This window comes from Aureobasidium melanogenum, assembly GCF_000721775.1.
Source record: "Aureobasidium melanogenum CBS 110374 unplaced genomic scaffold scaffold_22, whole genome shotgun sequence".
In the NCBI taxonomy this organism is placed as follows: Eukaryota; Fungi; Ascomycota; class Dothideomycetes; order Dothideales; family Saccotheciaceae; genus Aureobasidium; species Aureobasidium melanogenum.
This window is the reverse complement of record NW_024470074.1, coordinates 133,012-160,384: the sequence shown is the minus strand read 5'-3', so window position 1 is coordinate 160,384 and position 27,373 is coordinate 133,012. Positions and strand designations below refer to the sequence as shown.

At 50.5% G+C, this 27,373-nt stretch overlaps 14 protein-coding genes across 14 annotated transcripts; 6 read left to right on the top strand and 8 right to left on the bottom strand.

Moving 5' to 3' along the window:
* Positions 1-548: 548 nt before the first annotated feature.
* On the top strand, positions 549-1,307 carry M437DRAFT_68569 (uncharacterized protein; the record flags this gene model as incomplete). The annotated part of the gene is made up of 1 exon (XM_041025134.1): positions 549-1,307. One exon carries the CDS (start codon positions 549-551, stop codon positions 1,305-1,307), a length of 759 nt encoding a protein of 252 aa, XP_040876972.1.
* Positions 1,308-2,673: 1,366 nt separating this feature from the next.
* Positions 2,674-4,077, bottom strand: M437DRAFT_55429 (FolC bifunctional protein; the record flags this gene model as incomplete). Its single annotated transcript, XM_041022869.1, has 2 exons — positions 2,674-3,282; positions 3,373-4,077. 2 exons carry the CDS (start codon positions 4,075-4,077, stop codon positions 2,674-2,676), a joined length of 1,314 nt encoding a protein of 437 aa, XP_040876971.1.
* An 883-nt stretch (positions 4,078-4,960) lies between these two features.
* Positions 4,961-6,116, top strand: M437DRAFT_55476 (concanavalin A-like lectin/glucanase; the record flags this gene model as incomplete). The annotated part of the gene is made up of 2 exons (XM_041022880.1): positions 4,961-5,197; positions 5,250-6,116. The coding sequence occupies 2 exons, from the start codon at positions 4,961-4,963 to the stop codon at positions 6,114-6,116; spliced, it is 1,104 nt and encodes a 367-aa protein (XP_040876970.1).
* A 370-nt stretch (positions 6,117-6,486) lies between these two features.
* M437DRAFT_55383 (uncharacterized protein) lies at positions 6,487-7,584 on the top strand (the record flags this gene model as incomplete). The annotated part of the gene is made up of 2 exons (XM_041022863.1): positions 6,487-6,958; positions 7,019-7,584. The coding sequence occupies 2 exons, from the start codon at positions 6,487-6,489 to the stop codon at positions 7,582-7,584; spliced, it is 1,038 nt and encodes a 345-aa protein (XP_040876969.1).
* Positions 7,585-8,027: 443 nt separating this feature from the next.
* M437DRAFT_77713 (uncharacterized protein) lies at positions 8,028-9,116 on the top strand (the record flags this gene model as incomplete). Its single annotated transcript, XM_041026863.1, has 2 exons — positions 8,028-8,044; positions 8,102-9,116. The coding sequence occupies 2 exons, from the start codon at positions 8,028-8,030 to the stop codon at positions 9,114-9,116; spliced, it is 1,032 nt and encodes a 343-aa protein (XP_040876968.1).
* A 706-nt stretch (positions 9,117-9,822) lies between these two features.
* M437DRAFT_68565 (uncharacterized protein) lies at positions 9,823-11,280 on the top strand (the record flags this gene model as incomplete). Its single annotated transcript, XM_041025133.1, has 1 exon — positions 9,823-11,280. The coding sequence occupies one exon, from the start codon at positions 9,823-9,825 to the stop codon at positions 11,278-11,280; it is 1,458 nt and encodes a 485-aa protein (XP_040876967.1).
* Positions 11,281-11,653: 373 nt separating this feature from the next.
* On the bottom strand, positions 11,654-12,506 carry M437DRAFT_68564 (uncharacterized protein; the record flags this gene model as incomplete). Its single annotated transcript, XM_041025132.1, has 2 exons — positions 11,654-11,988; positions 12,071-12,506. 2 exons carry the CDS (start codon positions 12,504-12,506, stop codon positions 11,654-11,656), a joined length of 771 nt encoding a protein of 256 aa, XP_040876966.1.
* Positions 12,507-12,889: 383 nt separating this feature from the next.
* On the bottom strand, positions 12,890-13,621 carry M437DRAFT_68563 (uncharacterized protein; the record flags this gene model as incomplete). Its single annotated transcript, XM_041025131.1, has 3 exons — positions 12,890-13,272; positions 13,325-13,473; positions 13,527-13,621. 3 exons carry the CDS (start codon positions 13,619-13,621, stop codon positions 12,890-12,892), a joined length of 627 nt encoding a protein of 208 aa, XP_040876965.1.
* An 847-nt stretch (positions 13,622-14,468) lies between these two features.
* On the top strand, positions 14,469-15,873 carry M437DRAFT_77712 (uncharacterized protein; the record flags this gene model as incomplete). The annotated part of the gene is made up of 3 exons (XM_041026862.1): positions 14,469-14,558; positions 14,608-15,583; positions 15,638-15,873. The coding sequence occupies 3 exons, from the start codon at positions 14,469-14,471 to the stop codon at positions 15,871-15,873; spliced, it is 1,302 nt and encodes a 433-aa protein (XP_040876964.1).
* A 1,880-nt stretch (positions 15,874-17,753) lies between these two features.
* M437DRAFT_77711 (putative lactonohydrolase) lies at positions 17,754-19,283 on the bottom strand (the record flags this gene model as incomplete). The annotated part of the gene is made up of 4 exons (XM_041026861.1): positions 17,754-18,307; positions 18,373-18,549; positions 18,603-19,043; positions 19,256-19,283. The coding sequence occupies 4 exons, from the start codon at positions 19,281-19,283 to the stop codon at positions 17,754-17,756; spliced, it is 1,200 nt and encodes a 399-aa protein (XP_040876963.1).
* A 664-nt stretch (positions 19,284-19,947) lies between these two features.
* Positions 19,948-21,139, bottom strand: M437DRAFT_55592 (WD40 repeat-like protein; the record flags this gene model as incomplete). The annotated part of the gene is made up of 3 exons (XM_041022902.1): positions 19,948-20,311; positions 20,366-20,823; positions 20,876-21,139. 3 exons carry the CDS (start codon positions 21,137-21,139, stop codon positions 19,948-19,950), a joined length of 1,086 nt encoding a protein of 361 aa, XP_040876962.1.
* An 864-nt stretch (positions 21,140-22,003) lies between these two features.
* M437DRAFT_68559 (uncharacterized protein) lies at positions 22,004-22,342 on the bottom strand (the record flags this gene model as incomplete). The annotated part of the gene is made up of 1 exon (XM_041025130.1): positions 22,004-22,342. One exon carries the CDS (start codon positions 22,340-22,342, stop codon positions 22,004-22,006), a length of 339 nt encoding a protein of 112 aa, XP_040876961.1.
* A 348-nt stretch (positions 22,343-22,690) lies between these two features.
* Positions 22,691-24,678, bottom strand: M437DRAFT_68558 (pheromone-processing carboxypeptidase KEX1; the record flags this gene model as incomplete). Its single annotated transcript, XM_041025129.1, has 4 exons — positions 22,691-22,701; positions 22,750-24,034; positions 24,083-24,443; positions 24,497-24,678. The coding sequence occupies 4 exons, from the start codon at positions 24,676-24,678 to the stop codon at positions 22,691-22,693; spliced, it is 1,839 nt and encodes a 612-aa protein (XP_040876960.1).
* A 517-nt stretch (positions 24,679-25,195) lies between these two features.
* Positions 25,196-26,104, bottom strand: M437DRAFT_55491 (uncharacterized protein; the record flags this gene model as incomplete). Its single annotated transcript, XM_041022885.1, has 1 exon — positions 25,196-26,104. A coding segment is annotated over one exon (909 nt), but the record flags the coding sequence as incomplete, so codon positions are not given.
* Between the last annotated feature and the right edge of the window lie 1,269 nt (positions 26,105-27,373).

The following is a 27,373-nucleotide window of genomic DNA, read 5'->3' as shown; positions in this document are numbered from 1 at the left end:
CGTCTCATTGGCCCCATTAATGCCGTCACCCCGAGACCACCATCGTGCTGCTATTGGGCACCCCCGTTTCAGTTGCTAGAATCTCGAAGAGATTCGCGCACGCTTGCAAGAACGAGTTTTCTCTTGGGGTCCGTGTAACCTGCTCACTGATGCCTAGCGGTCTCTCACCTTGATATCGATCAATCCACTCCCCTGCGCGCCCCGATGGCCGTATGACCACCGTCTCAATGCACAATAGATACAGGAAACATGATCTTTCCACAGAGACTGGGCTCGTTCAGATCCATCAGGGGCTCTCTAAGATGCACCAGGGGCTCATGGACGAGGTCCTTGCAAGCTCGAAGAGAAGGTTTACAAACTACTCATGAGGGAGTTCACAAACAAACTCTGGAGCAAAGGCTGCAGCGAAACAACGTGGTCAAGCAGTATATCAGAGACCTGACTTTCGCTTCCCTCCCTCTTTTCTTTCCCCCATCGCTTCGTCGACCAAGGTCAGAATCAAGACACCACTCTGCTTTACAGCAACTTCATTCTGACAAAAACACATCATGGATTCAGCTTCATCTGTTTCCACTTCTTCTTCGGAGCCCCGTTCTCCTATCACCACTCCCAGCACCACCCCACCAGCTTCTCCTGCTGCTGCTGCTGCTGCTCCTGAGCCTGCTGCCGCTCCTCTGCCCCTGTGCCAGGAGCGTCCAGCACCAGGCACCTTCATGTTCCTGCCAACAGGGGCGCCTTGGATGAACGAATCACCCGACGTTGAAGGCGGCGATCCAACAGGTCATCCTGTCCTGATTCTCCCAGCCACAAACGATGATCCCGAGATGGCCCGGTTCCTTTTTACCACCACGAAGGACATCATGGAAAATTGCAAGGCCAGGAGCTGGGGGGAGAACTACCTTCCCCTTGGGAACCAGGAGCACCCCTGGCGCGAGCCTGTCGCTCTATGCGGCTCGTTTCCCAGGCCGACAAGCCTGAACATCACCAGTAAGTACAAAGTACCCTGGAGATGCCTCGAGAGCCTCGCGGTCAACAGTCCTGGTATGCCCGCACCATGCCTGTCGCCACAAGGCCTCGAGAAGGTCAACGAGTTTGTCAACTGTTCTCACGTTGACAAAGATATTCCTTGGATCAGAAACCGGGCTGTCAAGAACACTCGCACTCGTTGGATCAACCAGGCTCCTGTCACTCCAGCCAAGCGTGACGACTCGGTCTCGTTCACGTTTGGTCCCGCTACCCCTGGATACATGCGTCGCCCGTATTCATATCCGGCACATATCAATCAACCATGGAGACTAAACTTATAAGTTTCTCGCGTGCTCGATCTTCCGCCCCTTCACACAGGTACGCTGACCTGTCTCCCCCAATATGCTAACGAGCCCACTCAGGTACTCTGACCTACCTCCCAAAACAGAACTTCTCTTCCGCCCCTTTACAGGTACTCTGACCTTTAACAGTATGATGGTGTCGCTCGTGACGACACGAGATAGTCTTACCGAGGCTAGTGCAGAGTTGAAATATAGATTCTAGCACAAAGAGGAGGGTGCATGCACAGTTCAACTTTTTCATCTCTTCTTGTAACTCTTTTTCCCTGCTGTTCGTCAATTGGCAGAAAGGTTTTTAACGAGGCAAGAGACTGTTGCGAGGATTTGGTTTATTATTTACAGCGAAGATACCCAGGTCCATACGTGGTCCATCAGCAAAGATACCCAGGCTCATACGTGGGCCAGCGCAAAATTCCATCAATTACTTCTTCTCATCTCTATATGACATTTTTCGTGATGTGGCTGTGGAAATGCATAATATTTTGATACACTGATATGTCTCCTGAGAATTAGGGGAATAGCCGTCGCTGCCGCATTGTTCAGAGATCTCGTGTAAGATGAAAATATTCTGCATTTCTGCAGGCTGTTCAGCATGTGGAATGTACGTTGGGAGAGCGTTTCTCGCTGCCCGAGCCCGGCTGTCTCGCTCCTGCCCTATACCATCATCCAGCACGACCCTCAGCACTTCAACCTATTGTACAATCCCATCACGATATGAGAAACATCGACAGAGAAACAGAGACATTGTCCATCTCCCTGGAAACATCTCGGAAACAAATTATTTTCTGCATTTTTTACAGCACTATCAACTATCTACACCTGTTCTTGGGAGACGCAATATCGCAAAAACGACCAAGTCCTGTTCGCCAGTGACCCTGACGCGTTGCCAAAAAGCAAGAGCGCTGCTTATCGGGGGCATAGCTTGATACCCATTTTTGCAGTCTGCGCTCGGTCGGCGCTTTGCATATATATCTTACTAAGCAAAGTAGGCAGCTATGCCGCCAAAGGACATGAGGGAGTTTGAGAGACAGGGTTGCTAGGAATAGTCATAGTCTTGAAAAGGTGTGTTTGGGTGGGCCCGCGTAAACGCTTGAACGCATCGGCGAGTTCTGATATCGGAGGGCGCCGACGAGTTTGCACCCATCGGCGGCCGAGACGAAGGCGATGGCTGCAACGATAGCATTTTTCCCTTCTGAGAGATCGACTATGACATGTAGAGAAAAAGATGACCTTGAAGAGCAGGCTGGGCGATGGTGATATTGAGAAGAAGCAATGTTCTGTGTTGTCATGATGTGGAGATATATACATACAATGCAGGCATCGCTCTGGATACCTTAGATACGAGCGATTACTGGAATGCACCGCCTGCATTGCGCACCAGGCGTAGCACATCGCCGACGAGATACAGGCTCCCAGCAATGACAAGAAGAGCATTCATCTCCTCGGCTAGTCGAGATGCCCTCTCGAGAGCGAGGCCGACGTCCTTCTCTACAATCACACTATCTTCGGAGAGTATGTTGACAGCAGCTATTTTGACGTCCTCCGCTTGTGTCGCCGTGATCCAGGGCATGCCGTCCACAGCTCCGAATTCTGTGGCCACGACACGATCTTCAGGTCTTCCTGCTAGCAACAACTCGAACATGGACGTCAAATCTTTTCCTCTCGAGGCGGCGAGGATCCAGACCACCGGACGGTCACCAGCGCGAGTGCGTACCGTGTTCGCAAGTACAGTCGCTGATTCGACGTTGTGCGCGCCGTCAAGAAGAGCTGTGGACTCGTAGTTGGTTAGGGGTGCCAAATCAATATCTTGTAAACGGCCAGGCCAGACGACTCTCTGTGGCACGGCACGTAGTGTGCTTGCAAGTGCTGAAAGGCTTGATGTGCGAATCTCGTTGCGCAAAGTGGAGGAGCCGCAGGCGGCTTGGGTTGTAGGTGGAGCAGGCAGGCGGTTCAATTGCTTGAGTGCTAGCCAGGTTATTGTGAAGGCCATTGCGCCGTTTTGTTGGCGAGCGTGCTCTGCATCTGTCGTGCTGGACGCGCCTGTCACGTCGAAGCCTGCCGCATCTTTCGAGTGCAAGATCTGTGTTACACCTGCTTCAGACGCAAGCTGAAGAATATGCTCTGTCACTGCTTCGTCGTTCATTGCCAGAATAAGCGGTACCCCTGGCTTCATGATGCCGGCTTTTTGCGTCGCGATCTCGACCAATGTGTTCCCGAGGAATCCTTGGTGGTCTAACGCGATGGTCGATATGGCTGTCACCAATGGCTTTGGCCTGTACTGTTGATTCTGCTCCAGCTCGTCAAATTCGGAAGTCTGGCCTAAGATGTTTGTGGAGTCAAGTCGACCACCCATACCGACTTCAATGACACCGATATCCACATTCTCCAGGGTGAATATCTCGAAAGCAGTCGCGGTAAGCAGTTCAAATTCTGTTGCTTGGATGTTCTCAGATATGTTGCGCGCCAGGACCTTTGCTTCGACTTGCCTGAAGATTGCTTCAGATATTGTTTTTTCGTCAATAGTAATGCAATCCCAGCGATCAATTAGATGCGGTGAGGTGAAGCGTCCATGCTTGATTGGTGGTTTGCCAGATTCAATCCGTAGTTGGGAGGCATTGTACGCTGCGAGCATGGCGGATATGTAGGCGCATATTGAACCTTTTCCATTTGTTCCCGCGACGTGTAGTGCTCGCCATGGTAAAGGAGTGCGTGCCAAAAGGCGGAATACTCGAGCCAAACCAAGCTCTATCATTATGAGTCAATGCGCAAGAATAAGCACTGTTCGAGATGTCGTCCGAATATCATCAATTTTTGAGCGTCGAGACCATCACGACTCCGGATATTCAATCAAGCATGCATCTCATGATTCCTGATCATGTTCGAGTGCTGCTGTGAGTCGTGTCAGAAGCCTCGAAGCAGATCATAATTCCTGAGACGAGCGCCAAGGAGCAGCTGGGCCCCTGCTTTGCGAGCCGGGTAGAGATGCCCATGGCTGGCTTAAGCGCTTTCATGTTGTACTTCAAAGAGCACTGCATGCTGCCGTTCTGAAAAGCCTGCTCTCCGTTTGGATGAAGGCCTGATTGCCTTGGCTGACATGCAGTGATTTCTCAGGTTGTTACACGACATGTTCAAGGACTGTGACTTGCGACAAGCAAACAGGCGCCGGTGAAACTCTGGGGGGATGTTTAGCCAGATTTTGTACGTGCCTCAAGAATGTGGAGAGCATGCCCCTAACCTCTTTGACCACTCCCGAACTGCAAGGCACGACCCCTGAGCAGCCGGGACCGCCTTCTGAAACGCCCTTCATCCATATACGAGTGATGGCGAGTGGTCGATAGGGACCGGACGCCGCGGTAGGTTTAGATTGAAGGTATCAAGAAGGTTGGGCACACCACTTTCTCTTTCTTTTCTCCTTTCTCCCTCCAACTTTGCGTGTCGACAATAATCTTTTCTTTTCTTTCCTTCCACATTCCCTTGCTTGAGACCATTCGCCCAGCAGCCACTCATTTAACCAGACGTGCAATACAAGCACGCGTCCATTCATTCGACCTGATCATTCAAAGACAAGCACCGACTACAACGTCTCAGCTCTACTACACATCTCCAAGACCTTCTCAGCCCTAAGAACACACACAATGTCAGCCTTCATCAAGACAGCAGCAGTCGTGCTGGCCGCGACTACTGTCTCCATGGTCTCAGCTCAGACCTTCTCCGAGTGCAACCCTCTATTCAACACGAGTTGCACACCCAACACCGCCCTCGGCACATGGCACGACTGGAACTTCACAGACTCGGTTATCCCCGACAACAAAATCTGGAACACAACTAGTGGTCGTCAACCCGACTACGCTGATGTCGGCACTCAATTCACGGTATGCACAGTCTTTCCACAACAGCCTAGAGCTTGTCACTAACCTCACGCAGATTGGCGGTAAAGGCGACGCCCCGACTCTCGAATCCAACTTCTATATCTTCTTCGGTCAGGTCAGCGTTATGATGAAGGCCGCTCCAGGCGTCGGTATCGTCTCCTCGGTTGTTCTCGAATCCGATGACCTCGATGAGATTGACTGGGAATGGCTGGGTGGAAACAATACCAGTGTAGAAACGAATTACTTCGGCAAGGGCAACACAACTTCGTACGACCGAGCGATCTACTACGACGTTGACGACGTCACTGGCACCATCCACAACTACACCCTTGTCTGGACAAAAGAGCAGTTGCAATGGATCGTCGACGACAAGGTGCTGCGCACTCTCAAATATGCAGATGCTCTCAACGGTCAAAACTACCCGCAAACTCCTATGAAACTCAAGATTGGTATCTGGGCTGGAGGTGATCCAGACTCAAACTCAAAGGGAACAGTCGAGTGGGCTGGCGGTGTTGTCGATTACCACCAGACTCCCTTCACTATGCTCATGGAACGCGTCTACGTCGCCGATTACAGCTCTGGCAGCACTTACACCTACGGCGACAACACTGGCTCTTGGGAGTCTATCAAGATTGCCGAGGGCAACAGCACCATCGCAGAACGCCTTGCTAGACCTCATGGTGCAGAGGCACACTACAAAGCTCTTCCCAAGTGGGCACAGGCTGCGATTGCCGCTGGATCGATTGCCGTGTTCGCTATTGCTTTGGTCGCTTTCGTCTTCTGCTGCATCAAGTCACGACGCGCTGGTCGCCGTGAGCGTGCGGCAGCTGATGCCCAGTGGGAGAAGGATTTGGCAGAGTTGGCTGAATACAAGCGCAACTCGCCTCATGGTCCTTATGGTGCTGGCAAGGAACATTACTAGAAGGTCTTTCGAGCTGTTTGGAATAGATCCGTTTTATGCAATACCATCATTTTGTGTTTTTGTTCTTATCATCAACTCGCATTTTCGACCACTAGACTAAGTTGTATCACACGTGTTGTAGAAGCGGGGCAAGTTCTTGACATCTTCTCCAGTTACTGAGGATGCAGGAAATTGTTCATTACAGAAACGTGAACTTTTGCTACAATGCATATGGAAAGAGCGAGCTCTACTTTCGAGACTCCTTTCACTTGACAAACGCCAAACTGCAATAGCATCCGGCGAAATCCCGTGCAAGCATCGGGCCTGTGTCCTCCTTCCTCATTACGCTCTTCACTTTTTCAAATCACTACATCTCTGACTGCTGCTCACAATGCGTCTTCGTTCATCAAAAGAGACTTTTCCTACATCAGAAACAACTGTTTCCAACATGTCGGACGCATCGCCAGACCAGCCATTTCGATTCCTTGACCTTCCCAAAGAACTCCGGTTCATGATCTACGAGGAGCTCATGGACAACAGGAAGAACAACATTCAATTCACACAGCCTAAAGGATTCGAGGTCGAGGATGTGTACCTCGACAACATGTATCACCCGAATCTGCTCAAAGTCAACAAACAGATCCGTGAGGAGTACTGGCCTCTATGTCTCCGTAAATCCGTCCTATGGATCAACTACGGTTGTGAAGAACGTTTCGGTGCGGAAGAGGAGGCAGATGACAGCGATGAAGAAGAGAAAGCGCTGCCCTTACTTTCTCAGTGGCTGCACCTGCCGAACACAGTTTTGGCTAAGATGACCGACGTCGTCTACAAATTCCAAACACATTGGAGGCTTCCGGATATCAGTAAGTCATATCTATCACTCTCCAACTTTGCTTGCCTGACCGATCTCTAATCATCTTTAGATCCATTCAATGGTATTGCCGACTCTATCGCCGAATTGCCAAACCTGAAGTTCATCGGTATATGGTCTGAACTGGAGATGTCTGTTATCGAACATGGTCGTGATGAGGCAGAGGCAGATGAAAGATTCCAAGACTTTGTCGAGTTCCTCTTCCTCGAGGAAGCTGCTCTGATTGAGCTTGATGATGACGAAGATCGCAACCTCAACATTCGCGTCGATTGCAGCCTGTACACGCCACTGTTCGAGATGAACAAGAACTACATCTGGCCCCGTCGCAGACATCTTGAGCAAGGTGTGGCGCCCGCGGCTGGTCTTCCAGAGTGGGGTTACTCAATGTTCCGAGTGATTGCTCCTTGGGAACGCCCGCGTAACGACTCATTCACGTACCACGGCGAAGAGCTGATCTTCATGCGCCTCGAGTACGAACTGCCTGTGCTTCCTAGGTCCGAGACGGAATGCGACAGTCCCAGCGAGTGGGATTACGAGTATGGCGAGTCCGGATTTGCTACAGGAAACATGCCAGACTGGAGCTCGGGTGCAAGACCATACTGGATGGATTTCGAATGAATGACGATTAGCGAAACACAGCTTTGCTTTGGCTCGGCGTAGGACTTTATCACAATACAGAAGCGTTGCTCTCTTCTTAGCTTAGACCTCATGATCGGGTATTACCGCGATCGAGACTTTTCAGATAGCTTTAGCGACAGTAGCAGCGAAAAGGATCATCAGAATGTAATGCACGGCACATGGTTGAACGTAGATATCAACTGCAGAAAGGAGCGGGCTTCGAAGTGGTCAAGGACCAAGTTTGCGGAGAAAGCTCGGTGGACAAATGGCAGCTTCCCGAGACTCACCATCATTGTACATTTTATAGCAGCAAGACAATCGACCTTTCCGACTCAGTACCTAGGTCTTTCGTAACTGGATTTCTGTGCGCTGGACGCTGGATAAAGATCAATCAAGACAGGAAGACGCGACAGGCCCAGCGAAAGAAGCACGCGACCGCAACCATGATATCCTGGAGCACGTACGTCGCATCGGTGACAACAGACGGCATACGGCAAGACTGCTAACTCGAATGCAGTATCCGATCGGCCCTCATCTTCTTTGGGCCTATGCTCCTCCCTCGAATCATAGCCTTCTACCGCAGTCTTCGAGCGCCGAACAATGCACAACGAATTCCCGTGTCGCCAGAGGCATCCCGTGCCCTCAACCTCATTTTCGCCAGTGCCGTCGTCTCGTTAATCCTCACTCTCCCATACTATACTCCTGCCAACATCTTCACTAAGACTGGCTCACGATTGCAAACACCTACTCCTGTCCTGTTCAACAGACTATCCACTACAACTCCTCAGGACGACACATTGCGCCAAATATTTACCGCAGGAGGACTGGAAGCAAGATTACAATACCTCAGATTCGGTCCTGATGTCTTGTGCAACTGCCCTCTGGTCGATGACCCCAAGGCTCAAGATGTGGGCACCAGCTACCTGATCTGCGCCCTGCCCTCGCTGCTAAAAACACACCTGATGCATCTGCTCTTTCTGGGTCTCGCTACCTCTAGCCTCATCGGCGGCACGACTGCCGCTCGCTGGAGAACTGCTGCCGTCATCTCAGGCATTGTAGTCATGATTGCAGATGTTGCTTCTGTCGCTACATACGAGCATCAACGCAATGCTCGCGCTACAACCTACTCTGCAGTCGAGAACTTCTTCTGGACGAGATACCTGGCCTCGCACCTGGCAGTCTGCCTTACAGACGCCATTATAGGTCTCTTGATCTGGGCCTCCGCTACCAACCGCGCTTTCGTGCTTCCACCTTCACCAGCTCTCGTCATCGAATCCCAAACCAGAGTCCTCGAGAAGTCACTCGCAAAGTTCAGATCTTTGGGTGCAGTGAGAAATGTCGTCATGAGAGAAGCTGGCTTCAGAGCCAAGGTCGGCGAGTACTGGAGAAAAGAGGGAGAAGTTATGCATGAGGTGCTTGAGGAGAGAGACGTTGTCCAAGCTGTCAACGAGGCGTTGGCCAAGATGGATGTGGACGGTGTCACAAGGGGAGCAGATGAGTTTGTAGAACAGGTCTTGGGCCCAGCGGTCTGAGATACTGTTGCCATATGCCGAATATCTTTCAATCGGCATCTTGTCCCGTTCATTGAATCCCTTTCAACGTGTTGGGTGTACATGGAATGGGAAGGTCTTTGCATCTTCTGACTACCTATACAAAGCTCTCTGGGGTGACGAAAAATAAGTACTATGCACTGGTCATTACTGCCAGAATAGTCCTCGTGTTCTTGGCATGCGACCTATCTCCTCTAAGTCTTCGTTCCTCCCTTCTTCTTGTTCATCTTTGCTTTGTTTACACACGTCCTAGCTCGAGAACAAGAAGCGAACAGAACAATCGGCTCGAGACATATCACAAACGGTGACCGACCTGTTTGTTCTTGCTTTTGGGTACGTGCATTGCATGCTCGGGATCTTGCATGGATTCTTTTTGACACGTCGTTTTCGACATCTTCCGGTCGATACATATTGCTGATGTTCTAGCAGCTTGTCTTCTCTATCACAATCTACGCGATAGCAGCGATCAACCACTCAATCGCTCCCTCAAGGATTGTTCGATTCGCCTTTGAGCCCTACTGCTCACACCTTCCCTCTTCGCTTGCCAATTACGACTCCCTAGGCCTACATTCATTCGGACTCATCATTCATACATCAGATCTTCGAGCTAGCAACTCGGATTAACCTTTGTTATCTTTCATGCAGCAATTCTAGATTTCTGGTTGGACTACACAAGCCTAAGTCAATCATGGGCAGCCAGACGGTGATTGTTATCGATGATGATGATGATGATGGACTCGACGATCAAGACATGCGCAGCCGACCCTTCAACTCTTCGGTGTCATTCACAGACCAGCAAGACGAGAACGAGAACCCGACTGTTTATCACATGCATAACCCATACGATGCTCAGAGATTGATACGCTGGTTGAGCAACTTCGACGACATCCCGGGAAAACAAGAGACTATTTTCCCATTCTCTTCGCTACCAAAATTACCTGATCACACTAGAATCACGCATAGACCAGAAGAGTTCCACGAAATTATCTTGTCTGACAAAAGTCTTCTTACTCTGCCATCAATCGCGGAGAGAATAGAAGCAGGCATCGACGCGGACAATATGGCAGAATGGCTTCCACAATGGGCCACGGAACTCCAGAGACTAAAGAAGCAACAACATCACTCCAATCTCCAGGAGCAAGGTGTCAAGCCAACCAGACAACCTCAAGCTCGACCAGCAACTTATCGTACCAAGCAGGCCAAAGACTTCAGATCTCTCGTGTCAAACGAGTTACTTTCTGGACACAGCATCGAAGCTTTCATGAAGTTACCCGTGATGCAAAGGTTGGCAACATACCGTGACAAGCTGGAGGCTCCTGGTATGATCGAGATGTGCGATCCATCTACTATTAGCACTGACCTAGCAACGCATTGTATCGGTTCGATCCCCAATCAGCACGCGCGTTCATTTTTGGCTGCCTCTGCTCTCAGTCTTCTACCACCGAGAGCTCAAGAAGCTTGGCGAGAGGCACAACGCCACTTCTGGAGGAACAACGTCTTCGTCGTCAACGCGTCGCATATCATAGCTGTGCTCAATAGTTTAAACGCTCGTATTAAGAGCTACATAGGCATGATTCACGTCGATCTAGAAGCTCTAGACGACATGGATGAGCTAGCCTGTTACGACTCCTCGCATCTCAACGGTAACAACAGCCAGACTCTCGAAGCTATCCGCCAGCAAAACCAAGATCTACGGCGCCTCATGGAAGAGTGTTACGACCTGGCTTGGGCAAGGATTCATGTCCACAGTGACTGGCTAAAGGGCGATATTCATGATCTGGTCAAGGCACACCGCGGCTGCCAAGCTCCTGAGGATCAGCACAAATCGTGCCGACATATTCTTCAATACAACAAGCTCTGTATGAACGCTCAACGACGTGTGGAGCATCTTACGTGGTTGTTCTGCGAGTCTCTGAGATGTAAAGAAGGGACTGTCTTTGTCGATGTTGAGCATCTTGGCCTCGACGGCACCACGAGGATTCTTGAGGTCCATTTCGACCACGCGAAGCTCGATGAGGTTGACAAGAAGATTCGAGCGGCTCCAGAGCAGAAAATACAGAAGAAGGAGCGCCCAGAAAAATCGCGAGCATCGAAAAAGCCAGCTTTCAACGGGTTCAAGAGAGGGGAAGTGATCGACTTGACTTGAAGGGATATGGTTATAGTTGTGACCCTGTGCGCGAGCATCAAACTCGCGCAAGAGTCTGAAGTTAAACGCATTGGCAAGATCGACAGAGAGGCTGTGTCAAGGAATCAGGGTATCCCCAAGGGCGAAGTCGGAGAATGTTGAGACTCAGATCTGGAGAGGTAGAAGTGGGCGGTTTCCAATTCTTGAAGTCCTAGATGTTGTAGTGGCGTTCTCCGATACAGTCGTTGATAAAAGGCAAAGTGCCCACCCTTGTTGTGCCACGTCGTTGTTGTTATTGTCGCTTTGTTCGTCCACGAGTTCTGAAGGAAGCAGCAATCCATGTTGGCCAGAATTTGCTCTTCCCGCCACTTTCGATAGGGGCGGAGTAACTCAATCAATCGTCCCATCCACGGGATCTGCTCAACAACGTATACCTCGCCAAGAAAGCTTCCTGATCAAACCTCTCAGGCCATCCACAATCAAAATACAACTGCTTCAAGGCATCGTACCTTCCCGTCTCTTCCAGTTCATCCTCATGTTTCTGTAACCATATTCCAGTTTCAGGATCAGGTACCCAGTCAAGTTTCTTTGTCTTTTCGATCCAGCTTTTCAGGACTGAGAGTGCAGGTTTGTGAGGAAGATGTTTAAAGTGGTGTTTTGGTGCGTTTTCTGGAGGTGCTTGTGTAGGTTCTTCCTGGAGGTCTTTGTCTCTGATCTCGTAGATGTTGTCTTTTGGATTCAATATCAATACCTCATATAGCCTGAGGGAAGGAGGGCGTTTAGGGAGGGAAAAAAAGAAAGAAATACATACTAGTATCAAGATCCAGCAACAATAACCAACCATCCCTTCCAATACAACTGGTCAATGGGATGGCATTCCCCAGATACCCTTCTGTTTTCTCTTTTCCCTCTTCGCTTAGACAGAAAGGATCTTTCCATACATCCAATGCCTCGCTCTCGGCGTTTAGGTAGTCTAATGCTCGTGTATCTGGCGCTATTTCTCTGGACCCCTCCCCGGAGAGATAGGGTAATTGCTTTAGAGTCTCGATGACGAGATCACTCATTCCAGCGTTTTGCCATTGGGATGTAATAGAGGGTGATGGTGTGTGAGGGGGTTGAGATATTTGTGCTGTAGAGTGTGAGGGAAGGAGAAGTTGGAGGGTATAGTATTGGGTTAGCAGGGCGGCTAGGGCTTCTATGGTGTCTTCGTGTGTGAGACTTGAGCGATTGGAGGATGTGAGAGGCATGTTATGATTTTCAATTAGGCGATGATATCGGATGCAGAAGGTGGAAGTGAATCGTTGGTACGGTTGACATGGATGTACGTCGATCATGCCGGTGTTTTGCCGGTGTCTTCTAACGTGTTTTGAGTCTGAACCTCACTCATCATCTTCAAGAAACCCTCTTTGCTGCTAGGCATGTAGCAAGTGGGCTTACACGATTAGCCAAAAGCTGTTTGGGGTTGTTTCGAGAATGTGAGATCCGGATTGCAGACTTCGGTCGTTGATTCTTCTATTCTACAGAGCTAGGCTGGGATTACTTCCACGATCATGGTAACCTTCTATGGACCGTCGGTGAATGACCAGTTGACATCTCTCATAACTTCAAGTTCAAGACATGGTCTGTCTCATTACAAGGCCATGATGAGACCAGCAGCAGCCATAGCTCCCATGACCCATCCATTCTTCTCGACGTGCTTAGCAGCGCCAGTGGACATTGGGGCTGACGACGTTGAGACTCCTGACGACTCGGCAGACTGTGTAATGGTGGCAGTGTCGGTTGCTGTGAGGATGCCGGTAGCAGTGGTAGCACCGCTGTTGGTGGGCTCAGCAGTTGACTCAGTACTCGAGACCGAAGAGGGAACAGAGGCCTGAGAAGCGGTCACGGTTGAGGTGGAGTCAGACTTGGCCTCGCTGGTAGTCGCAGTGGCGGAGTCGGTAGAGGTGCTGATGGCGCTTGAGCTGACAGGAGTGCTGACGGGAGTAGCAGGCGAGGAAGCGGCATTCCAAGTGGCTGTTCCAAATATGAGCTTATAACATCAGAATTGTGCGCAGATCCAACATACAGATGGTGACACCAGCGCCAGAGCAGATGCTGGAGAAAGCGCTCATGGCAGCGTCGAAGTTGTTGCCACAGTCACTAACGAGGCTCTGTTCGACATTGCTGCCACCAGTGCAGATGTCCTTGACATCACTGGGAGACTTTCCAGCCTGGCTGTTTGCGCATAGTTAGACCTTTGCTGAAGTTCTGACGATTGTCATACCTACTTGACAGCCTGAAGAACACAGGCAGGAGTGTTGGAGACTACAACCTGAATCAACAGCGCAAAGATTGCGAAGACAATGGACATCTTGAAGAACATGTTGATGAGCCTTGGTTGGTATTTCGAGGAAGAGGTCTGCTGCAGCTGATTTGAAGACGGGCTCAAAGGAATGTTGGTCTTGAAGAAGTGTGCGGTTGGACGAGTTCGAGTTTGTGAGGTGTGGGCGAGCTTGACAAACGAAAGAGAAACGGAATAAAGTGACGCTTAGCTGGATCTTTGGATTTTTGAGACAAAAGAAATGCGAAACCAGAGATTTGGAACACGGCGCAACACGCGATGGATAGCTGCAGTTCGCCTCAGTGTCTGACTGCGTGACATTCCGTCAAGCAAAGCCAATGTTTGTGCCTTGCTTTGTGTAACAGGACTATTCACCAATCTAGAAACTTACACAGTCCCAAAGGACTAAATTTTACGTGCACATTGTTCAGAGCAACAAATTGATGGTAATGAAGAAGATCGTGATGTTCAATGGACATATTGAGGTCGAAACGGGAGAGACATGCATACAGCACGTCGCAGTTTGGTAGGTATTCGCAACCACTGAACGATTTCAGCTGGCCGAGCAAAAACAGGATATACTCCATCTCTTCATTAGTGATATGAACAATACTCGTATGACAGGATGAACGTGAGATTTGCTAGTATTCCATTGTGGTATAGAGCCCCTGACTCATTGCAGGGAAGCTCGGACCAGGGCTTGAGACTTCACATGCGCGTCAGGCGTCGCTTGTTCGCATCTCGATCACTTCGAAGCCAACACGGTCTATACCACTCCCTCACTCTTGCTGACACGACCTCTGCACTTGACTGTCGCTAGAGTCGCCCGCCAACAGAGCCATTTCCCCAAGCCACAACCTCACGACCGACACGATACGCGACATCCATCATGGCAGACATTGACATGGACGTCGACATGGACATCGACCTCGGCTTGGATCCCGAAATCGCCCAACTCGAGGCTGAGGCCATGAAGATTGTACGCCGACCGATCGCGCACTCGCACAACACACGCTGAACTTGTCAAGGAAGCCCGCTCCGCCCAGATCGATGCTCAAGAAGTCTCCACAACGGCCCCTGCCGACAACCTCGATGAACTGGCCCCGACCAAGGTTCACATTCGCGGCCTGGACAACCTCACCACCGACAATATCAGACAGTTTGCTGGCGAGTACTATTCGCTAGACAACTTCCAACGCGTCGAGTGGATCGACGACACGTCCGCCAACCTCATTTATGAATCAGAGCAAGCCGCACAAGAGGCCCTCATTGCTCTATCCGACCTTCAAGATGGCAATGTCGCTCCTCTACAACTGCGCAGAGCAAAGGCGCTACCTTCAAATCCCGATACCGAACTCTTCGTCCGTCAAGCTACCCTCGCCGACAAGAAAGCTCCTCGTGCACACGAGAGAAGTCGCTTTTATCTCATGAACCCAGACCACGACCCTAGAGAACGCAAAGGAGATTACGATAACAGAAGGAGAGGACCACGGAGAGACAACAGGCAAAGGAACGATGCTCCCAAGCCTTTCGACGTTAACATGTACGACGATGCAGAAGAGGAATCCCCAGCACTAAGCTACGACGACGAAGACGACCGCAGGCATGACCGACGTAGAGACGATCGTCCAAGAAGGCCGCGTGGAGGCGATCTGTTTGCCGGAAAGGAAACAGGCAGACTACGCGACCGTAGCGCCTCTCCTGTAAGAGATGGTGATGGAAGATATGGCTTCAGCCAGGAACAACCCGAACGCAGAACTGCTCGTCGCAGGAGTGTATCGCCTCCTCCTCGCAAGAGGGATCTCATCCCTGCAGCCCGCGCCAACAACGGTCCGATAGAACTTTTGCCCACGAAGAGCACCTCCAAGACCTTTGGCCTTGATGCCCCTGGGACCTCAACAAGTCCTCCCAAACGCAACAGAGAGCTCTTCCCCAACAAATCTGCTCGTAGCAATCACCGCCGATCAGACGCCCTCGATGCTGATGAGACTGCAAGCATCAGACGTACGTTGTGTTTGTGTATTTGACAATATAAATCTGAGCTAATCTTGCATACAGGCAGCCTGGCTGACCGCATAACTGGTGGTCCAGAGACAAGCGGCTTCAGCATCAGAGGCAGTGCGCAAGCAGATGTACCAGGCTTTTCAATCCGTGGCGCTTCGCGAGAAGTCAATCCCAAGGTCAAGGAGTTGTTCCCTTCAAAGTTCAGCAATGGAGCAGAGCCAAACGACCTGTTTGCCGACAAGATGAGAGACCGCAATACCCAACGCAGACGTGCCGAGGACATGATGTAGTACACTTCCTCAATCACCGCTCTGTTACGGAAAATCATCGACCCTGATTGATGGCACACCATCAAAGACCGGATTGTGCTCGAAGAGTGGAGGTCATGAATCCATTCCAAGGATAGCTGAGCGGAAGTTATCGTTACATACACAGTCTGCAGTTACCAGCTCGATCGCTTGAAGAGCGTGCATGCCACATTCGAAGCACACCAGGCATCAACTATCTATGAACTCCCAGCTCACTCACATGCGGCTATTCAGATGCCGATACAAGTTCAGAAGACATGACGGGACGAGGAAAAAAAGCAGTATTGCAAATTCAGTAGGTAGTCACAAAAACACCTTCACTCCACTCAAAAAGAAATTCAAGATCTGGCCACTCGTGAACCTGAAGATGAGATGTGCAGGGCTGCGTGTACGACACCGACGTAGGAAAGAGCAGTTGCCAGAGAAAATAAGGTGCCTTGCGACTGCACTTTACATCCGATCGTTGTGAACCAACCACAACTGAAGGAAAGCTCGTGAGCGAGTGGTTGCTTCCTTGTCTGAACCACTCTCACAATTATGCCTTTCCCAAATCTGCGCTTCAATTTGACATTCTCTCTTCCACACCTCTCTTACATCCATCAACTACGCGTCTGACCACAGAGTGGTTTGTCTTTTCATAATCTCCTCTACCAACAGCACCATTTGCCAACTCACACACCTGACGAGACCTCGAATCGCCTTCACATCAATCTGCAGTCTACCTCGCTGCTCAGCAGTCATCAACTCGCACAGCTTCGAAAGCGTGAGTCCTTCCATTTTGCATCCATTTACCTTCACTGACAAGACTGTGCGCATCAGCTCCCAATGTGTACCTGAGCTGCAAACAATCCCACAGCCCATCATGCTGTTCGCCTTCGCTTTTTCAAGCATCGCCATACCTGCGCTGCCTGAGGTGCAACCTTTCCGATTCTTCGATCTGCCCATTGAGATCCGATACATAGTCTTCGAGCAGCTCATGGACAGAAAAGTTCGCGTCAAAATTCCGCATCTGTCGTACCCAGATTGTCTGCTAGACCGCCCTGCTGAAGTCATAGATTGTTTCTACCCAGCGATAATGCGTGTGAACAAACGTTTCAAGGATGAATATTCTACTGTCGTCATGCCACAAATGATGTTGTGTGCCGAGTGGCGCTCCTTTGGACTGCACCAACCGCTTGAACGTGTGCAGGCCGAAGAATCAACACGCCCGGACTTGCCGGAGATCGTTCTGGCACAACTAAGATACCTTGATTTGTTCATCATCTTGGGATATCCAAGACCTCACTGTGGTAAGCAATGACCAGGAACATTCAGTAGAAACGCATGCTGATAATCATCTGGCAGACCTCCATTCTACATTCCAGGCATTGACAAGTAGAATGTCTCAGTTGACCTGGGTCTATTTTACCACAGGTTTTGGACTCGAGAAGTTCTACGAGTTAGCGTATTCCAGCGAGATCAAGAATCATCTTTCGTGGAAACACGAAATGGTACACTTCCTACAAGGAGTTGTTAACAACAAACCATCGTGGACAGTGATGGCCACGTTTAACATCTTCTGCGACCTCTTTTGCCCATGCCTCACCATTGCTGATGCACGTTGCTATGACTGGGCGAACGCCGATATACCCGTTGTGAGCTTCGCCATCTGTAGCCATCCAGACGAAGATACTTTCAAGCTCGAAGGATCGGACTTGAAGTTCATGGGGTTTGGCGGCCAATACGCAGATGAGGACAGCAACACACAACTCACTTTGACCGCCAGATAGATGCTTGATGGATGCGATCAACAAATCAATGAGAGAATGATACAACATAGCTCAGAAGCAATGCTACAACCCCTTAGCTACTCTGGTCTTGCTCTACTTTGTCAAATCCTGTCCCTGCAAGTTCCACCTAACCCTCGAGATGCCTCCCTGACCCATCAACCAGAATTCTGTGAGATTCTCACCCACCCAAGCAAAATTCTGCACCACATAATCCGTCTGCACTCTTAAGACCAAACTTCCGGTCAAGTCCAAGACATCAACACCCTTGCCAGCTCCAGTGACAACAAAGCCATTAGCAGCAACTTTCAACCCATCAGGCACCCACTCCTGCGAATAATAAAACGGACGCTTGTTAATAAGCTGAGGAGCCGTGTCCGCATCCAAAACATCATACTTGTAAATCGTATGCGCGGCCGTCTGATTCCAAGCCGAGCCATGGATATTCGGATAAGCCGAGGAGATGACACCATTGACAGAGGCAGTATCACTGATGTAGATGTTTTTGCCGTCGGGAGAGATGGCGATGCCGTTGGGTTGCCCCAGTGTATCGTCTATGACCCAGACTTGGCCTGTAGAAGGACGGAATCGGTAGCTTTGGGCGCGGAGTTGAGGGGGTGTGTCGGTCAGGGCGTTGAACCATGAGTAATCTGCGTAGGAGTGGTGTTAGTGCTTGCAATGAAGGTGGAGGGAAGGGAAGAGGAAAAGATAGTACCGGGATCAGTAAACCAGACATCACCGTGAGAGTCCACGAACAGATCGTCGACAGTGTTGAAGTACCAGCCGAAGTAGTTATTCAACAATGTTGTCGTTTTGTTGGTGTAGGGATCCAATGTCCTGATACCTGCTCTCTGCTCTGTACCTCCAATGGAATCGTTACCTCCCGAAGCACCTATTCTCACACATTAGTACCCTGAAGCCAAATCATATGTCAAGCAAACTTACCCCAATAGATCAACCCTTCATGAAAAGTACCCCCATTAGGAGCATAAACCGGCGGATCACTCAAAAACTCACTCAACGTCGGAGGCTCTTGATTCAAATCCACAACCAACTGAGGCAAGAATCCCGCCGGAGGAGCCAACTGACTCAAAAACAATTTATTCAAGCCAGGGACATAGACCGGGGCCTCATGAACCGCATCACTGACATTAAAGACCTTCTCATACGTGGGAGAGTCTCCGAGGATAGCTAAACCTTGAGTTCGATCATAAACGACAAAGGTAGAAGTGTTGAGCAGACCAAAAGAAGTATCGTTGGGAACAGAGGTGGCAGAGAAAGAGATGGAAGTGCCGTTGAAGGAGTCGGGTCGGAAGAAGTGGTAGGGAAGGACTGCGGCAAAGTGGTTTACGCAGACGACGTTGGAGGGGCCGCAGGGTTGGACGACTGGTTTAGTTACGCCGGTCTGGGCAAAGACCAATGTGGTCAAAGAGGAAAGCGTGACCAGCGAGAGATGCATCTTTCGAGGATGTTTGTTCGAATGAGGATGAGGAAAGGGATTGGAAGAGGAAAGAGCCATTGACCTACCTTCCCACCACTCTTATATACCTAGACTCGAGAAGAGGGGCATACCATCATCCCACCTCAAGCACACTGACGTGTTGACATGCAGTTCAAATCAAGCATCCTGTCACCGGCTATGTCTACCTCGCTCGTGGCTTACATACAAAGCAGCGGGGTATATTGGTTATGATGTGGAGAAGACAAGGAAGAAGGTGCAACATTGAGGAAGATCATCATGTTTCCATGCGCCTTGGCATGAGGGGTTGACCTGGGGAAAGAAGGAAACAAGCAATTTTTTTAATTGCCGATGCATATTGGCTATACCATGCGGCGAGAAGGCCGAGGGGACGGGAGATTGAATGAGACAAAAGTGCATTGGTGGTCGAAGAAGATGCCGTTCTAAGCGGGATACTTGTCTTGCACTTGTTTGTGTATTGGGTCGACAGCCGAAGCAAAGCTACTCGAGACTGACACCCTGTGAGCTATATAATCTGGAATTAAAGAGCAATGTGTATCAGAGCGAACATTCTCTCTTCCTTCTTCTTTGAACATGAACAGCAATGTGTCATCCTCTGGGAGACTGATATAGCCGTCCCCTGCTTCCGTTTTCTTCTTCACCTCCCAGTAATAAGCCCTTTGAACGCCGTGCGCCGCGCTTCATGCTCAAATGTGTTGTTGTTACACAAGCAATTCCTTGTGTACCTCCCACCCCAGCATTGGTCGTGAAAAAAGCAAAGATATCTCCGGCTCCCTTTTTGTTGAGACAGAGCGCACCGAAACATCACATTCATCGCTTCTTGGCGTTGGGTCGAGGCTTGCACTCATCAGCACCAATGCCGTGCAGCATGACCTTGTTAGGGTAATTGGGGGTGTTGGCGGCGTAGCCCTGGTGCCAATCGTATGAAACGGCGTAGGCAAAGATGTTACCGTCGTGGCTGAAGTCGGTGCAGCTGATGCTTCCGCCAACCTCAGGGTAACCCTTCAGACGGTGCTTGGCGTCCTTGTCCCAGAAGTGGAAGGTGCCGTCACTACCGGCGGTGCTGAAAGTACCATGGACAGGGTGGAAGGAAATAGAGTTGACCGAGTAGACGTTGGACTGATCGCGGGTGTTGGGTGCGTTTTGACGATGGCACTTGAAGGAGAAGTTGGAGCTGCATGGCGTGTTAGCAATTGATACGAGAGTGTAAGAAATTGAACAAACTCACCTCGAATCCTTGTCCTCGACGTACTGGATGGCACATCTACCTTCAATAGAGCCAATGGCGAAACCAGTAGCATCGGCGAAACAGCTGACAGTTCTAGTCTGCCACTTGAGAGGACTCTGAATCTGCTTGTAGGCAGCGCCAGGCGAGTTGAGGTTGAAGATCTCGACCCAGCGATCGGCAGTAGCGACAACAAGAAGCTGATCGCGAGTGTCCATGGCGTAGACGCGCTCCTTGGTCTGGACCGAAGCAGCAGGGTTTTGTTGGCGGCAATCCCAGTATTTGATTGTCTTGTCCCAGGAACCAGTGACGATCATGGGTGAGCCGTTGACAGTAATGCTCTCAACGCACTTAATAGGTTGATCGTGAGCGGCAACAGTCTGGGGAGTGGTAGCACCAGCTCCAAGATCGAGCATCATGCACTGGTTGTTGGCGCCTGCGCCAAAGACTTGTCTTCCATCCTGCGCTCAGGTCAGTTACTGCTTGTTTGCGCCGAGGTCAGATGGAGCGTACCTTGGACCAGCAAGTGCTCAGAGCGGGGGCTTTGAGGTCGAAGGAAGCCTTTCCCTCGTTGGAACCGTTGCCCTGAACCTCGTAGATGTAGACCTTGTTATCCCATGAAGCGACAGAGAGATGACCAGAGACGGGCGAGAAGGCCAAGTCTTGAATGCTGTCCTCGGGGCCTTTGTTTAGAGCGACATCGTTGGCAATGCTGCCTTGAGTGGCAGTGGCCGAAGTGGAAGCAGCAGTTGTGGCACTGCCGAAAATGCCAGCCATGTCGAGGTTCGAGGGGTAAAGGTCGTCTGAATCGTGGAGTGGAAACGAGAGGGCCGAGTGGGCCTGTTCGAAGCGTAGTCTTTGAAGCTGAATGTGGGGTTCGTCGCGCTCGGTTAGGTTGAGAGTGATGCCGGGGTGGACGATGGGGGTGCGAAGTGGGCGAGGTGGGTCTATTGGCTCGTCAATTAGACCAGTTTCAATGAAACGAGAGACGCGTCCTATGCGAGGATGGACAGGAGTGGGTGCGGGTAGAGGTGACGAAGGAGAAGCAGAAGCAGTAGAAGGAGGAGTTGGAGGGTCTTCTTCGGAATCTGCATCGTAGGCGCAATCGTTGATGGGCTCCATGTTTCGCGCCAGCATGTGCGACTGGCGCAGAGAGAGATGGAGGCCGTGTGGGCGCTGAGCACAGGGCGCGAGGATTCATAACGTACCGTAATATTCGACGACTCAGCAAGTAACCAATCGAGCGAGCTGACCAAAACCAAGCCCGTCGTGAATGAAGATGCGACAGCAGGACTATTCTATGTAGCTACTCAAAGTTGTAAAGCTCACGACGCCGAACGAGCGCTGCCAGACGCTAGCTACACCGCCCGGCACTGTCAGATGCCGACATTCCGCCGTGTCACTGCGCAAAGCGTACAAAAAGCCTTGCTGCAAAACTTTCTTCTCTTCCTCTCCTTCAACTCCTCGCTCAAACAATCGCAATCAAAGCTTCCACACCGAAAGGGGGTTCGCTCTCTTTCTGCCTTCACACACAGCTTTGGGAGAAAGTCCCCGGACACGCCATGGGTTTTCTCGTGGTATGCGGAAACGCGCCGCCATAGATGCAAGCACACCTGCGGCTTACTTGCCTGCCCTTCCTTTTCACTCCTCGAAGATTGTCCCCATCGCCGTCTGCACTCTGCATGTGCGCTGTTGGTTCTCTGTTGCCGGTCCTTCGCTCGGTCGCCTCGCCTGCAAAGGGGATGAGGATATGAGTCCGTGGCCGGGCAATGGAGGCCTGGCTTCGGGGTCCTTCTGGCGTCGTGAGGAGGAGGCAATGGGTTCGTCTTGGTAATCTTGCGGTCTTCGAGTTGTGAGAGTTACAGGTTGGGCATCTGGCATCTTCTTCGTCGAGGTCGAAAGATATGCGATTGCCTCTCCTCGAAAGAAGGGAGGTAACTCGATGGGGCTTATTCTTGATGCGAGGGGTTCACCATTCATTTTCTGGATCTGCTTGGGTGGCTTTGTCGCTGTTCACTGCGCTCTGCTCACGCCTCTGCTCGGTCAAACGTGCCAGATTCCTTTACACAAACCAAACACACAAATCGTTCTACATGATGATGAAAAGGTAATAGAGTCAAGCACTGAGATTTCCACTTCGGTACCCTTCATTGGGGCTGAGGCTGGTCCATTGATGCTACATTTCCTACGACGGTATCTGAAAGAACGATTTGATGTACTCTTTTTTATACATAGCAAGACGAGAAAGAAAAAATGAAAATACAATTCTTGCACAATCACTCGTTCACCCTTGGGCTTTTTCACATTTCATGTGCTGTGATCTTGAAATTACTTTTTGACTACGACACTGTTCTATCTACCATGTTGATCATGAGAGGATGGCTTACCATCATCATCGTCGTCGCTGTCCCCACCAACATGGAATCGTTCTCTCTCAGGGTCGTGCGGACTGGTCAGCTCATCCAACTCTGCCTCATCGAAATCAGCTGCTTCCAAGTCCCGCCTTGCCTGTTTCCTTCGCTCAGAGTTCAAACCCATGCCATCCATGTCTGGGTTGAGCGAGAGTCCACGATAACCAGCTGCACTTCTTCTCTGGCGCCAGATGAAGTAGCCCCAAGCTGCTACAGCAATAACAACCACAACAAGCGCAACCTCGCCAGACTTGTAGTATGCCTTCCACGTTGCTTGTTGCAAAGCCTCCTTCTCGGCTTCTTCAGCTGCAGTACTGTTGGGGTGTCCACCAACACTGGTAAGTGGCCCCTTTTCACCGTCAATTCGACTGTCGGTGGGTGTGCCTCCGACGCTGTCAATGTCCACCTTCATAAAGCGGTCCAGCATGTCTCTGCTGCGGCGAGGATAGTCAAAGGGGACCATGTGAGAAGCGTTGTAGAAGACGACGTATGTAAGGTTGCGAGCTTCTTGCCAGATACCAGCAGGTTCATCTTCGAAAGTCCAGTCACGACGAGGTGCCCAGACACCGGGTGATGTTTCGAAACCCTTGCCACCATTCCACTCCATTCTGTTAATGAGTTCCTCAGTACCGATGTGATTACAGATCAGATCCTTGTCGCCAGAGAAGAGCAGTACAGGAACCTGTTCGAGCAGGGCAGGAAGAATCTCGTAAGAGGGTTTGGAATTGCGAGCCCTGAAAGCCTGACCGACCTGTCCATTACACTCGGTCCAGCCACTGGTCTTTCCAGGGTTGATATGCAAAGCATCGGTGACATCCTTGCGACGGAGGTAGGGCTTGACCGAAGTGAGATCCGGAGGCCAGTTCATGCCACAGCTGGGGTAAACATCGTCCAAGCGTACGTCGTACATGTTGACACATTTGCCCTTCTCTTCATTGCTGACGCGCAGAATCTCTTGCAGAATGTTCTCGCAGGACGGCACGTCGACGTGGTCCTTTCCACCCTTGTCGAGGTCTTCGATACATTTCGACTGTTGTTGTTCTATTCTCTTGGAATTTTCAGTGCCATCTTTGATCAGACCGGCCTTCTTTGCGTATGGAAGATAGGAAAGAGATTGGTCGACTGTCGAGATCCATCCGTTGCCGATAAGCAACCCGGCGAGGTTCCACTTCTTGCTCTTGTTCTCGGCGTTGCGTTTAAGGATGGCTTCGGCCAGGTAAGGAATGTACTGTCCAGCATAGGATTCGCCTGCAATGTATAGCTAGCAGATATGTTAGTGGTGATAAACGGTAGGCAAAGATGTACTCACATCGTCTTTGCTGTACTCGGGGAATATGGTGTAGAACTTTTCCAGGAACTGGATCATCTGGTTGGAAGCATCATCTAGCTCGTGCAGGTAACTATCCGTATCGACGTAACTGAAACCAGTTCCGACAGGCTGGTCGACAAAGAGCAAGTTCGCGAATTCGGCCCAGGAGCCGTTGTTGTATGTCAAGGTACCATCCGACTTGACTCTGTAAGGACCAATCTCCATCATAGCACCATCCATGGAACTACAGCCAGGACCTCCGTTGAGCCATAATACTGTGCGCTGCTTGTTTGCGATGTGTCGGTTCTGGTAGTGCCAGAAGAAGAGGTTACCGTGGTGTTCGGGTGTGATTTCGACATGACTGCGATACAAGGTTAGCATTGGGCCTGTGTGATCTTGGGACGAGTTACATACCCAGCATGCATCTTGAGTAGGGGCTCAGGAGCTCCAGGCAGTGACGAGACAAAATAGTCAGCTGCTGTCTTGTCGGCGACAACGCCGGCCACCCATGTTGAACAGTATAGTAGTCCATATGCCAGAGATCCCGTACAAGTGGGTTGACTCCTCCGACGAGGAGAGTTTGGGAAGAGGTGCATCATGCGCTTCTGCTACTTCATGCCAATTGAAAGATAATCGTTGTTGTCGATGGATAATGATGCCAAGGGTGAGGCTTGCTGCGTGAGAAGTGTCCTCTTCAACAAAGAATGGTCGTGTGCAACTCTTTGCCGTTACAAGAAGCTTTGGGTGCCTCTTCAAGATAGTCGGGAAGCTACAACAAGAAGGTTCAAAGTGACAGAGTTGTAAAAGGAGTCCAGCCGTCCTCGTCACTGCCCCCGTTGACAAAGCGAACACGCGGCTTCCCCAGACTTTCTCAACTGCATGCGCTTGCCAAAAAGTCGCGACCCGACCCTGATCTGCAGGCAATCCCGCGACGGGATTAGCACAAAGACATTCATCTTTCGATTTTGGTCATCAATAAGATTGCATTGACGATGATGTGTATCTGTCTGGGCTATGACTAAGCTTTCTCCTTGTTCTCATCTCGATTTCGCATCTTTTATACATCTGTGTCATGCCCTGTCTGTTCCAAGCAGTCTTCTTTCTTCAGTCTTGTCATTCTTCGCGGTAGCCATTGATTGCTCGTAGGTGTTGATTGTGATCAGGAACAGGCTTGAGTTTGGTTCTCTTGACAGCCACGGCATTGTGGAAGAATTCCTTGACGAAAGGTCTTGGGCATTCTTCTTCAGCTTCCTTTCTGCCAAAAGTGGTAAGCGTGGAGTCCCAAGGACGCATCCATTTTCTGTACAAGGCTCTAAGGTGGGCCTGCAATTTTCCTTGATCACAACCTGCAGGTGCTTTAATACCCATAGCATTGCAGATGCTGCCCCAGCCGCTGACTGTGGCAGTTGAGAAGCCTTTAGACTTCACTTGCTCGTGGAGCTTTGCCATGTCCACTGGCTGCTTCTGCACTGTTGCAGTGAGCCACCATTCCATGTCGTCTTCAGTGAGCTTCAAAAGGCCAGCAATGAAGTCTCCAGGGAGACACTCATACTCGCTGCCTGAGCGCTTAGGCAAGTTGCATCTGTTAGCGTCACGCTCGATGGCCAAAAGATAACGACAGAGTCCAGATGTCTCGGGGCATTGCTTCCAAGCTAGGTTGATGATTTCAACGTCAAGGCGGACAGGCACTCCTTCGGGTCTGATATGCTTGTCGAACTTGTGAAGAATCTGGTCACCCAGGACTGGCACGCCTCTGCGGTCGGCGAAGGAGCAGATCTCGACAAAAGCGCGTGAGACATCTTCAGCGGAGTCGAGCCAGAGATTGGGTGGCAGAAAGTCTAGGTTGATCTTCTCGAGCCAATAGTAAAAGATGCGGAACAGGTCAATGCGTTCTTCCAGCAAGAACTTGTTCGTCTTCGCCTCCAACCATTGACCGTTAAGAGCAGCCTTGAAGTAAGTCGATTGACGACAAAGCACATCCTTGTTGATGGTGAACGACTCTCCTGTGCCCTTGATCTCAACCTTGATGATGTCCTTTCGGACCAGTTGGCTAGCACATTGTTAGCAATTTAATCCATGCTTGTTGTATGACATGCTTACGGAACTGGAATCCATGGCTCATCCAGACCGTCTTCTGAGACGCTCTGGATCCATGATTCACACTGTGAATTGCCGTCGTCAGAATCGAGCAGATCAACCGCGGCAGGGGATTTGTCCATAACCGCCATTGCGCAGATGTTGGTGATGAGTCTTGAAAGTCGACTCGAACTGTGCTTGAATGCTTGTTTGTGGTTGATGGTGGGAGCCGTACGCGAGGCGAGGCTGTGAGATCTTCTGGCGTAGTCAGAGGAAGATTCCTGGTTGACTGGAGTCCAAAACCTTCGCTGGACAGGCGCAACGCACAAAAGCAATCTGCGAATTAAGTGCGGTGTTGAGGACGAGTGGTGATGAAAGGGAGTGTGTGGAAGGAGAAAGGATGGTTTGTGTCCACGGTGGAAGAAGATAAATACGGAAAATGAGTGAGACCGAACTGAGGGCCCGGAAAATGTGAAAGTTGAAGACAGGCTCCGCTTCACAACAACGAACGCGCTCTTCTGAGGCTCTCGGTCCAGACCTCTGCAGCACCTCTCAGAGACGTACGATGCTAACGAGCTTGGGTGAAGAACTGAGAACGATTGGGGTTATGCATGTGTAGGAAGGGTGACGAAGGAGGACACTGTTCGGAGAAGAACAGGAGTGATAGCTGGTGAAAAACAGCTGTGAGTCGAGTCCAACGAGCTCACTTTTACTGTGGTTCTCTACGCAGCTGATGTGAAAATGGATGAATGATGCTGAGGATGATTCGATGATAGTATAAGAGAGTGGCCAGGAGTATTATCGCCTCTCATCTCACCTTTACAGTACCTACCGAAGCCTTCATCTTGGAGTCATTCACCTCAAACACTCGACTCACAATGACCCTGGTCCATTCTTGAGAGCCGAAGACTCGTCTCCAGCTTTGGTCCCTCCAGTCCGGTATCAGTGCCGCTTGGGATCGTCCAAGCAAGCCGGATAAGATCTTCAAGAAGAGTATCTGGCTGGCAAAGATGGTCAATCTGATCATATGGCATGCAATGGTACGGGAGAAGCAGCCTCCTACGAACGAGTTTGTCCATGGAGCTTGGGTTTTGGCCCGATGATATGCCGTTTTTGCTGAAGTCAAATTCCGCGAGCGTGTCACCCTGATCTAGAATTACAATCACCACAAAAGGCTTGATATGGCCCAAACTCTTTCAACTATGCAGTATACAG